Below are 12,682 nucleotides of genomic sequence, written 5' to 3' on the forward strand. Positions count from 1 at the left end.
TGTATTCTTATTCTACCTTTTTATTTTATCCTTTGCTGGTCTAAAAGGTTCCCCAGAAACAGATTTCATATAAAATCCAATCTTCAATTGATCTGATTTTCTATTAAAAAGAAAGGTGCATTACTCAAGGCAACAAAATACACACCTTTTAGCAGGAGTAATAAAGATCTGAGTTTGCCAAAAAACGGCTTTAATAAGGCACAAACATTTAATGAATTCAAATCCTAAATTCTGCACACTATCTTCCTAAAACATACTCCACTTCAAAAAAGGAATGTCATTGAGGGTACCGGTTCTGCATTACACAACACATTCTCACTGAGATCTGACAAGTAAGAAAGAATCCAATCTGCACACAAAGTAAAATAATCTATCCCAGTTAAATGATATTTGCAAAGTGTTTATTGCTTTCAAACTTTGTTGAGTACATTATAAGTACTACAAACAATTGTGATTTCAACTTTTAAACAATTAACACCATTAAGGAAGTACTAGTCTATGAATGGCCCTATCATAAAGTTGGTACCATAATAAAATTTTAATATTAGTTACACAACACTGATGGCAAAGATTAATACTTAATTTGGTATTGCTGCCAGAAGAAGTGAGAGATTCCAAATATGAAGCCAATTAGTGCTGCTGCAAAAGCGATACTCCAGCATGCTACATCACCTGTGACAAAATATCTGATGGGAAGAGTCACCAAGAGTGACGAATAATTTGCTAAGCTGTTAAATGACTTTAAATTGGATTGTGTACTCATTTAAAGATTGTTTAAACATTCCAAAAAACTGCTTTTCAAGTTTAAGACGTTACCACATTACCTTGAGAGCGATTAGCTTTAGCAATTTTATACAGCTGTTACTATTTTGAGAATACATCTCAAAAGAACTTCAGAAGTTAATACACTAATAAAGCAGTTAAAAACCAAGCATCAATGCTCCCAACTGAAAAGCTAAAGATGAAATTAAACCACAACCACGCTTCAAGCACCATCTCTGAAAACCTTTGAAGCTAAACCAACACAATGTCACTTTTTTGTGTTGGCAATAAAACGGCAATTACATAGTCAGTGACCAAAATAATTTCCTTTCATACAAATTGTTTCTGTAGTATACACAGTATTACAATACGCCTAGTATCAAAACCACTTTCAATTAATTCAGTGATCCATTCTCTGCATCTTCATCCTCCTATCATTACATCATACAATTTTTACAATTTCCCCAAACATATTTCAGTTACACCTACAGCAAAATAATTTCTATAAGCAAGCCTATTAATTAATGAATGGGAAGTGAAAACATACAGTGAAAGGGATAGCCTGACAAAGCTAATCATTTCCCTTTAATTACACAGAACACACTGAGCCACAAGATGAAACAATGAATAACAACTGGAATATTTAGGCTAAAATGAAATATGCAGCCAAAATACTAAATAATAATTTAAAATTCAGAAAGTAGGAAACTGCAAGTTACTTATAAAAATGTGTCCTTCAAAAGAAATAATAATAGTCCAATATCTACAAATTTTCTAGACAAGTCTTCTATACTTTAAGATGATGCTTTTCTACCCAGTTGGTCCTGAACAAGAGATGAAATTCAAAACTGAAAAAAGCAAGTCAAGAATTGAACGACAGATTGAAAAGTTGACATCATCCCAAGATTAAAAACATTTGAATCAGGTTCTGGTTAAATCAAGTTCAAAGACAACATTATGTGTAAATATCATCTGACAACTTTCTACTCAACATAATATTTATGCAATCATTAAGAGCATAACTGATTACCACACTCAATAATTTATGGCATCGAACACAGAAGTTGGGATGATATGTTGCAGCTGTACAAGATGTTGGTGAGGCCACATTTGAAATATGTGTTCAGTTTTCATCACCCTACAATAGGAAAGATGGTGTTAAGCTAGAAAGAGTCCAGAAAAGATTTATAAGGATGCAGCCAAGACTTGGGGAACTGGGACATGAGCATATTGGGACTTTTTTTGTTTGATTAGAGTATGGAATGAGGGACATAAAAAAAGGTTAATGCACAGTCATTCTCCCATGTTTGGGAAATCAAGAATTAGATAATATGAGCTTGAACTGAGAGAGGAAGGATTCAATGGGAATCTGAGGAGCAACTTTTTCCTTAGAGGGTGGTCAGTACATGGAAGAAGCTGCCAGAGAAAATGATTGAGGCAGGTACAGTAACAACATTTAAAAGGTACTTGACAAGTACATGGATAGGAAAATATTTAAAAGGATATGGGCCAAATGCATATAGGTCCACTAACTGAGGATAAAAGGCAGCAGTGGTTCACGGTAGTGTATTAGAGCTTTGACCAGCAGCCAATTGGCGTTTGAGACGGATCAGTAAGAACAAACTAAAGGAAGGAAAGGACAAATGCAGCAGCCATCGTCTGAGTGGATATAGAGTGCTGATATTAAAGCTTTAGCACTTCAAAGCTTCAGCGAAGAGAGGCTTCACTCAGAGTAAGCAAAGGAAAGAAAAGCTCAAGTTGTCACCTCCCCTTCTATACATCTGCTCAACTAGGACAGTAGGGATGACAGGATAGTGAAATGCCCCTCTTGCAGGATGTGGAAAGGCAGGGAGACCTCCAGTGTCCCTGACAACTACACCTGCGAGAAGTGCATCCAGTTGCAGCTTCTAACAAACCGCAGTAAAGATTTGGAGCTGGAACTGGATGAGCTCCAGTTCAGTTGGGAGACGGAAGGGGTGATAATTAAGGCATTTAGAGAGGTAGTTACACCCAAGGTGCAAGCAGAACACAGGAAACTGAGTAACAGTCAGGAAGGGGAGAGGGGTTAAGGAGCCAGTGCAGAGTACCTCTGTGGCCAACAACAGGTATATCACTTTGGATACTGTTGGGACGGAGGAAAGCCATAGTGGCCAGGTCTCTGGCACTGGGGCTGCCTCTGTGACTCAGAAGCAAAGGGGAAAGACACATGCTGTGGTGACAGGGGATTCATTAGCTAGGGGAACAGACAGGAGATTCTGTGGTCGAGAACAAGATTCCTGGATGGTATGTTGCCTCTCAGGTGCCAGGGTCTGGGATATCTCAGATCTAGTCCTCAGCGTTCTGAAGTGGGAGGGTGAACAGCCAGAGATAGTGTTCCACGTAAGTACCAACGACATGGGTAGGACATGTGTCAAGTTTCTGCATAGAGAGTTCAGGGAGTTAGGTGCTAAGTTAAAGGGCAGGACCTCCAGGGTTGTAAGCTCATGATTGCTACCCATGCCATGTGCTAGTGAGGCTAGAACTAGGAAGATAATACAGTTTAATATGTGGCTAAGGAGTTGGTGTAGGAGGGAAGACATAAGATTTTTAGATCATTGGGCTCTCTTCCAGGCAAGGTGGGACTTGTACAGAAGGGATGGTTTGCTCCTAAACTGGAGGGGAATGAATACCCTAATGGGAAGGTTTGTTAATGCTGCACATGGGGATTTAAACTGGAGATGCAGGAGGTTGGGAACTAGTGCCAGAACAGTTAGTGGAGAGGTTGTAGAGGTAGATGTTGGTAAGGCCTCAAAGGGTGAGCATGGTGCAACAAAATCAAAAAGGGTGAATACAGGACTGAAGGTGTTGTATCTGAATGCATGCAGTACACAGAATAAGATAGATGAATTTACAGAACAGCTGCAGATTGGCAGGAATGATTTTGTAGGCATCACTGATTCATGGCTGAAGATTATAACTGGGAGCTTAATGTCCAAGGATACACATTGTATCAAAAGGATAGGCAGGAAGGCAGAGGGAGTGTCGTTGCTCTGTTGTTAAAAAAAAAGAGAAACCAAATCATTAGGTGTTGAATCATTGTGGATAGAGCTAAGGAACTGCAAGGGTAAAAAGACCCAGCTGGGAATTGTATGCAAACCCCAAACAGTAATAAGATGTGCCTACAAATTACAACAGGAGACAGAAAATGCATGCCAAAACAGCAATATTACAATTGTCATGAGGGGCTTCAATATGCAGGTAGATTGGGAAAATCAAGTTGGTGCTGTATTCCAGGAGGGGTAATTCCTAGAGTGCCTACGAGATGGCTTATTAGAGCAGCTCATTGTTGAGCCCATGAGAGGGATTGGGTGTCCTGCAATGAACCAGAATTGATTAGAGAGCTTAAGGTAAAAGAACCCTGAGGAGCAAGTAATCATAATATGATTGAATTCACCCTGAAATTTGAGAAACTAAAGTCAGGTATATCAGTTGTTACGTATTCAGGCAACAATAAATATATATGAGTTAGGCAAGGGTTTTTATAACAAATAACACGTTTATTAAACACTGAAAACAAACCCCCCAAAAGTAAACAAACTCTAGCGTAACCGGAAATCAGCTGCTGTGCGGCAGATTCACAGTTCTTAATAGCGTTGCAGTTCAAACAGTTCTTAAAGCGGTATTGAAAAAAAAGTTCTTTAAAGTGGTATGCCGAAAGTTCAAAAGCTCACAGTCCATTTAAAAGGAGAGACTTTTTAAGGCGATTTAAATTCTCTTCCACGTCGTTGTCCTTCGATCCCCGGCGTCGAACTTTCCCACGAAGAATTTTATGAAATATAACGGCTTAAAGGCACTGACCTTCCTTCCACACTATTCTCAAATCCTTTCTGGTCAAACCCAGGGATTAACAGCAAGAATAGTCAACGGAATCCTTCCGAATGAGGATCAAATAAGGTCGAAACCAATCCACCGTCGAAAATCGATTCTCCTCGATCTTTATCTTCCAAATTCTTATCTTCACTCTCCACCAGCAAAGAAACTGCTGGCAATGACCTTTTAAACTTTAGGCATTAGATAAAACTTCATTTTTCAACTAAACTGCGTCATAACATTAAATCACGCAGTGACATGAAGTCAACGGCAAATCCAGCCACGAACTGCCCCTCCCCACAGGGTGGGTCTTCCTTTTATAACCTGTAAAAAAAAACCTGTCACATGACCTCTACTGGCGGGAAAATGACGTCACTCCACCATCACAAGACCATTACCTCAAGTCCAGTATAGCTTCAACCCCAGTCACGTGACAAGGGTACCACTGTCACGTGTCACGGGTACGTAACACAGTATTACAGTAAAGGGAATTACAGAGACATGAGAGAGGAGTTGGCCAGAACTGACTGGAAAAGAACATTGGCAAGGATTATGGCAGAGCAGCAAACACCGGAATTTCTGGAAGCAATCTGGAAGGTACAAGATACCTACATCCCAAAGAGGAAAAAGTATTCAAAAGGAAAGATGACAAAACCATAGCTAACAAGAGAAGTCAAAGCCAACATAAAAGCTAAAGAGAGGGCATATAATAGAGGGAAAATTAATGGGAAGTTAGAGGATTGGGAAACTTTTAAAAACCAACTGAAGGCAACTAAAACAGTCATTAAGGTAAAGATAGAATAAGAAAATAAGCTAGCCAATAATATTAAAAGGGATACCAAAACTTGCTTCAGATGCATAAAGTGTAAAAGAAAGGTGAGAGTGGATAGCTGGAGTGGATTTTGCTGAAGAGGAAGTAATGAGGGAACAATGAAATGACAAACTGAATAAGTATTTTGCATCAGTCTTCACAGTGGAAGACACTAGCAGTATGGTGGAAGTTCCAGGAGGCAGAGGCATTAAGTGTGTGAAGCTATCATAGAGAGAAAGTACTTAGGAAACTGAAAGGTCAGAAGTCACCTGAACCAGATGGTGTACATCCCAGAGTTCTGAAAGAGGTGGCTGAAGAGATTGTGGAGGCATTAAATGATCTTTCAAGAATCACGATTCTGGAATAGTTCCGGACGACTAGAAAATTGCTAATGTCACCCTACTCTTAAAGAAGGGAAAGAGGCAGAAGAAAGAAAACTACAGGCCAGTTAGTCTGACCTCAGTGGTCGGGGTGATATTGGAGTTGATTATTAAGAATGAAGTCTCAGGGTACTTGCAGGCATATGATAAAATAGGCCATTGTCAGCATGGTTTCCTCAAGGGAAAATCTTGCCTGACAAATCTGTTCGAATTCTTTGAAGAAATAACAAGCAGGATAGACCAAGGAGAATCGGTTGATGTTGTGTACTTGGATTTTCAGAAGGCCTTTGATAAGGTGCCACACATGAGGCTGCTTAACAAGCTACTAGCCCATAGTATTAAAGGAAAGATTCTAATATGGATAAAGCAGTGATTGATTGGCAGGAGGCAAAGACTGGGAATAAAGGGAGCCTTTGCTGTTCAGCTGCCGGTGACTAGTGGTGTTCCACAGGGGTCTGCGTTGGGATCATTTCTTTATATTATTTAGATGATAGAATTGATGGCTATGTCTTATGAAGAGCATTATGACTCTGGGTCTGTATTCACGAGAATTCAGAAGAATGGGTGATGACCTCATTGAAACCTATTGCATGGTGAAAGGCCTTGGATGTTTCTTACGGTGGGAGAGTCTAAGACCAGAGGACACAACCTCAGAATAGAGGGGAGTCCTTTTGCAATGAAGCTTAGGAGGAATGGTGGTGCCTAATGGCGACTTCTTTACTTGCATCTTCGGAAACAGCTCTATTTCTACCTTTAATATCTTTATTTTTCCCTTTCAGGGTTTTTTTTTTTGAAGACCCTGACCTGGAGTTACACGCAAGCTTCGGTTCTTTGCGGGAATGGGACCTGTTCTCGGGGTTCCACGACTGGCTGCTATTCGACACGCCAAGGGTTTGGCCTGAGAGTCTCGATCGTGTTCAGTAGCCTAAGATCCCGGGGCTCTGGAGACAGGTGTCACAGCCGGAGACTCGTGTGTCGTTGGGGAGCCGGAAAATCTTTGACTATGGGCCTGAAGACCCAAGGTCTTTGTGATCTTCAGTCACAGAGCTCGAAAAAAGCGACAAAACAGACTTTTAAGATCGTAAACCAGTGGTTGTTGTTATGTCTCCCACCCGCTATGAAAATGAGGGACACCTCCCTCTCTCTTGCCAAGGAGAGAACCTGTGGGTTGTTGAATTCAAAGCTTTTGAGGTACTTTGGTCTGTGTCTTTGCTATTGCTTAGCACACGCTTGGGCTCGGTGACTGTACCAATGCACGTTTATTTTTGCTGGTCGGGGAGGGGGATCATTGCTCGCTGCTGCTTACGTGTGGGAGGGGGGAGCTGGGGGGGGACTTCAGGGTTCTCACGTTTAACTGTACAAGGGCACTTCTCTGTTTTCGTGGATGTTTTGCGAAAAAAAGCGTTTCAGGATGTATATTACATATATTTCTCTGACATAAAACTTGATCTTTGAACATTTGATATTTAAGGGTGATGTTGATAGATTATTGATTGATCAGTGCATGAAGGAATATGGGAAGAAGGCAGAAGGTTGGGGCTGAGAGGAAAATTGGATCAGCCATAACGAAATGGCTGAGCAGACGTGTTGTGCCAAATGGCCTAATTCTGCTCCTATATCTTATGTTCTAAATACAGACAAATGAGACTAGCTTAGATGGGAATCTTGGCAGGTATGGACTGGTTCATTTGAAAGGCATGTTTCCATGAATCCGTATGAATCTCATTCTCTCAAACTCAAATGGCCTGCACCACACTTGTCTCAATTATCAGAATCATCAGAATTTCTCTTCCCAAGACCCAAGACTTTCTCAAGACTGCTTTTTCCCATAGTAATATCACTCACTCACTATTCTCAACTTTCCTCAGCAACATAGATATACCATCAGTTTCTAAGCACATACATTGAAGAACACCACTTTACTCAACTGCTTCACTTTTCTCTCATTGATCAGGTTCCCTTAGGTTATTGTAGCCAGGAGTGGTAGTAGGGAAAAGCTCCCACTACCTATTAAATCTTCCCAATGGTGTGCAACTCAAATAGTCTCTGACAACCAAATCCAGCTCCTGGTCTTCACGTGTGGCCTAGCTACTAAGCCGAGCAGAATCATTCCTACAGACAGGACAAGGGGCAAAATTGGGTTACTGCCATCTTAGAACCAATCGCTTCAGGCAGATGGGACTTGTAAGCCCGAGGAAAAAATCTGCAGCTGGAGTCCCTAAGACAGTCCTACATTGAGCCAATCCTGTGACACTACTGGCACTAGACTGTATGGGTCTGTGCCATTCCTTCTGGTTCATCAGATACATGGAGAGGGGGAGTCTGCTACATGGGCAACAGCTTTCTCTGTGTATTTTATTGCCCTGGCTTACATATCTAGACATCTGGAACGCAAAGGCCTCAGATCAGGTTGTTAGTCTGACACGAGGATGTGCAGAACTTTTCTAGTCAATTGCAGCAAGCAAAAATAAAAAAAACAACCAAAACTGATTCAGACAGTTTGCAAGGTTAAGCAAGCTGGAAGTGACATATCATTAAGACCTCTCTATTTTTACTCTTCTGCGCAACCATATGTACTTCAGCATATCTGCTACCAAAGGGCAAAGTCAATGTTACTCCACATTTGACTACTCCAATGCTCTCCTGTCCAGCTTTCCTCTTCCAATCCCCATAAATTTGGTCACCTAAAACTCTGCTGTTCATGTCACAAATCCTGTCAAGACCCTTATGCTTGGTCACATACGTTGATCCAAGGCAAGTTATATATCACTCTTAACTTCATATTCTTGTTTCCTGGATGGCATTACCATTCCTTCAACCCGACAAGACCTTTTGCCCTTCCAACACAACCTCTTTATCATCACCCAATTCAAATGCACAACCATCTTCAGTTGCAGGGCCTTATTTTGTTAACCTACCCCTATTTTGTTCCCAACAGGCATTTGTTCATGTGTCTTCACCTCCAGTTCTGTGCCAGATTTGACTCACGACTCTGTAAACCTATACCACCACAGATAAAGAAATAGTGCAACTATATTAACACCTTGGACAACGCTTCGCACATGGCCATCTATAGATCAAAGAACAGCAGCCACGCTCCAGCAGCTGGATTGGGGATTACTAAGCAAAGTCTAAATTTCCCTCAAAAATTTGTCCTCTACACGCACTAGGATTTCTTTTCAACACTATTTCAGCCATAGTATCTGGAGGAGAAATAACTTCAAAAGATCAAGACTCAAATGGATGAATAAAGTGAAGAATACAGTGTGCAAAAGAATTCCTTGTTTAAAATACTTGTAAAACAATGATTCCACTGTCACTATCAAATAGTTAAGGGTCACGACTGTAAGGAGATAATTCTAGCTATTTCCAATGTCTTCACTGCACTTTAAGCACTTTAAGGCATGCTGTCTGTGAAGACAGAAAATTAAGTCATCTACACTGCCAAGTGTCCAACTCATGATTGCAGGCCTTGGTCTATTATTTGATGGATTCTGAAAATATGTTTCATGGACACGTGTTATAGCTTCTATGTAACGATAACACACTGGAAAAATTCAGCAAGTCAGGCAGCATCTGTAGAAGCAGAGACAGATTTAACATTCCAGATCAATGATTGATGCAATTGAACCTGCTATATTTGTCCAGTTATTTTCCATTCAACTTTCCAGCACCAACTACCAACATGACTCTAGCACAAAATCAGCAGATCTCATGTTAAACTTGCATGTTTAACTCGAAACAAAGCACACTTAATTCTTAGCAAACAGCCAATAATTTACAATCCTCCCTCTCAAAGTCCAACCTTATGCCCCCGTAGTGAGAGGTGGAAACAGGCAAGACTGGCCAACAGGGCTCTGGTGAAGCAGTATAGGCCAATCCCCTGTACAGTGGATTACAGAAACATTGATGAACTCCAACCATACCATCGACTTTGAACAATGGAGACTGGAGGTCATCAATGGCCTATGCTCCACTGGGAGCCAAGGGCCCAAGAAGAAGAATTTACAATTCTGATCATGTTCAGATTTAAAAGAAATGTTAAAATACAGTCGTCCCTCCTTATCCGCGAGGGATTGGTTCCAGGACCCCCCCCCCCCCCCCCGCAGATACAAAAAATCACGGATGCTCAAGTCCCTTATTTAACCTGTCTCTGTGCGATGAACCTTAGGACCTGGCAGAGGTCGGGACCCGCCGCCTGCAGTGTTTCTGTTCTGTTGATGGAAAACGATCACCATTGAAAATAAAGTGGAAATAATAAAGCAATCGGAAAGAGGTGAAACGTCATCAGTCATTGGAAAAGCGTTAGGCTACAGTCGGTCAACAATCAGAAAGGTTTTAAAGGATAAAGTGAGAATAATAGAACATGTGAAAGGCCCTGCCCCACTGAAAGCTACAATTATTACTAAGCAAAGCAGTGGTTTAATTATTGGAATACATACGTTTCTTAAGTGTTTTATATGCATAGAAAGGTAAAATATGTACTATATACTAAGACAAATCTTTGACTAACTGACGCTAAATAATACCGGATGTACCTACTCCAACCTACTTATAATACCTAATACAAAGTAAATGTTATGTAAATAGTTGTTATGCTGTATTGTTTAGGGAATAATGACAAGAGAAAAAATTCTGTACATGCTCAAACAACGAGTGCTGGAGAAGGTTTTCCCGATCCGCGGTTGGTTGAATCCGCGCGTGCAGAACCCGCAGATAAGGAGGGCCAACCGTATACTTTAATGTTTTAGATTGTATCTCATGCATTTTGGGTTAAATGGTGGGCATTGTTTTCAATTAAATATCTATAGAAAATTTGAAAATTCTTTTTCAATTACAGGTATCATTCATCATTCGCACATTATTTTTTCTGTTGAATTATAATCCAGAATTAGTCTATTCTGTTGCCATTAATTCTCCATCTGACTTGTAAGGCCTTAATAGCCAATGAGCTATAGAAGTCAACTACAAGAGTGACGACTTCAATCCCATGTGAAGAGAACTCACCTGACACTGAGCAAGTTCCTCTGACAGTTTCCCGACTTGCTCCTGCAGCAGCACAACAGAGTCATGCTGCTTTGAATCCATCTTAGTGGAGCACTGTTTCAGAAAGAGAAAATATGTTTACATCCTTACTACAATTTTGACATTCAAGATTCTGAATGGCAAAGCAGACTCGATGAACCAAATAGCTCAAGAGCTTCACTGGAAAATTACAGCAGCTCAATAAGCTTCCTAACTGCAGCCTTAATAAAGCCAATTAGGGATGGGCAACAAGTGCCACTATCTACATGCCATAAATGCAAGCATAAACTCTTTCAAAGATAAACTGAAAATCTAGACCCTTTCCAATAAGAGTGAAGCTACTTAGCACCACAGTAGCATAGCGATTAGCACACTTTTTTGCTCAGGGTGGAATTCAGAGATCAATTTCAATGCAATCTGTAAAGAATTTATCTGTTCCCCCTGTGAATGTGTAAGTTTCCTCCCACAGTCCAAAGACATACTGGTTTGTAAGTTAACTGATCATTGTAAATTGCCCTATGACTTAGCTGGAGTTAAATTTTATTTGTTGATGACAGGGCTCAAAGTGCCTATTCCACACTGTATTCCTGAATAAATAAAATAATTTGAAGTCAAATAAGAATTTCCAGTCTGATATAGTTCTAATAATACATTAACCAAGAGTCAGAAAATGTATGTTACAGATAAGTTATGATTTAACTGGATATCAAGATAGGCATGAGGAATTAAATTGTCTATTATGGAAAGATATCACACTTTCTAACCACTCGCATTCCAAAGCATTTCATCTCCGATTTAGAAAGGCACAATTTGCAAGTTTTCATAACTAGCTAAATACATCCTTAGAGATGTTAATAGAAAACTCGAACTAATTTTGCGTGGGTAGATTTGTACAATAGGAAGGAAAAAATGTGGTTATGTACTTAACACTCCCCCCGGTTGATTTTGAATACAAAAAAAAACTCAAATTACAATGATGTCGATGAGAACCACACTCCTGCCACCACAGAAGTACCCTTCACCTCCCGAGGAAAGGAGGGCGAGGGCCGAGGAGGGGGAAAACAAGAGGGGGGAAATAAAGATGAGGAAAGACAGCTGAGAGTGGAGACCTAGGGGTTGGGGTGCAGAGGCCCGAGGAATGGGGATAAGAGGAAGGCAGCAGAGCCGATGAACAGCTAGGGGGCGGGGGAAGAGATCCGGGAAAGGAAGGAATCGAGCAGGAAAGGAGTTGGGGACAGCGGGCCCGAAGGGGTGAAGGATGTCCGGGGAAGATTGAGGGGGACGACAAATGGCATACGGCCGGACTTAACCAGTGGCGTGAGGACCACTCCTGCTGCGGGCCGGCCAACGTTTGCTTGGGTATTTCGGCCAGTGGCAAGAAACGACGAGCAAGCCCACACCAAAACACAGAGTCCCTAACGACCACACAGGCTCACCGGCTGAAAGCTCCCGCCTTCACTCCCTCAATTCCCACCGTTCAAACTGCCCGCCTGCCACCACCCGTAAACCGGAGACGCAGCCCTGCGCGACACTTTGCAACAGCAGCGTGCCCCGCCCACTCTCTGCTCCGCCCTTAGTCCCGCCCACCCCGCATGATACATTGGCCCCGCCCATAGTCCGAGCCGCAATCGTTCACCTGGAGTCAGTACCAACATGTGTAGCGTTGGTGAAAGAATCATCGTCAACCGAAGTGAAGATACAGCAAACATTTGCAGCTTCTGCGAGAAAGTTACGGTGGGAAGGTTATGTATTTATTTTGTATCGTCAGTTTGTAAATTGGAAAGTGACATTTGATTTAGTTTTTAACCAAAAAAACAATAAACTTTTAATACCTGTTGAATCTATTTATCAAATA

At 41.2% G+C, this 12,682-nt stretch overlaps 1 protein-coding gene across 5 annotated transcripts in view; it reads right to left on the reverse strand.

The window, feature by feature from the left end:
* The window catches only part of cntln (centlein, centrosomal protein), a 540,355-nt gene extending 528,008 nt beyond the window's left edge, over positions 1 to 12,347 (reverse strand). For all 5 annotated transcript variants that reach the window (XM_073048674.1, XM_073048672.1, XM_073048671.1 and 2 more), the window contains exons 1-2: positions 12,264 to 12,347; positions 10,810 to 10,902 (exon numbers count right to left, since the gene is read on the reverse strand). In XM_073048674.1, coding sequence (XP_072904775.1) covers positions 10,810 to 10,890 — 81 coding nt within the window. In that variant the 5' untranslated portion in view covers positions 10,891 to 10,902; positions 12,264 to 12,347. The remainder of the gene's footprint in view (positions 1 to 10,809; positions 10,903 to 12,263) is intronic.
* Between the last annotated feature and the right edge of the window lie 335 nt (positions 12,348 to 12,682).

This window comes from Hemitrygon akajei, chromosome 6, assembly GCF_048418815.1.
Source record: "Hemitrygon akajei chromosome 6, sHemAka1.3, whole genome shotgun sequence".
Taxonomy (NCBI): Eukaryota; Metazoa; Chordata; class Chondrichthyes; order Myliobatiformes; family Dasyatidae; genus Hemitrygon; species Hemitrygon akajei.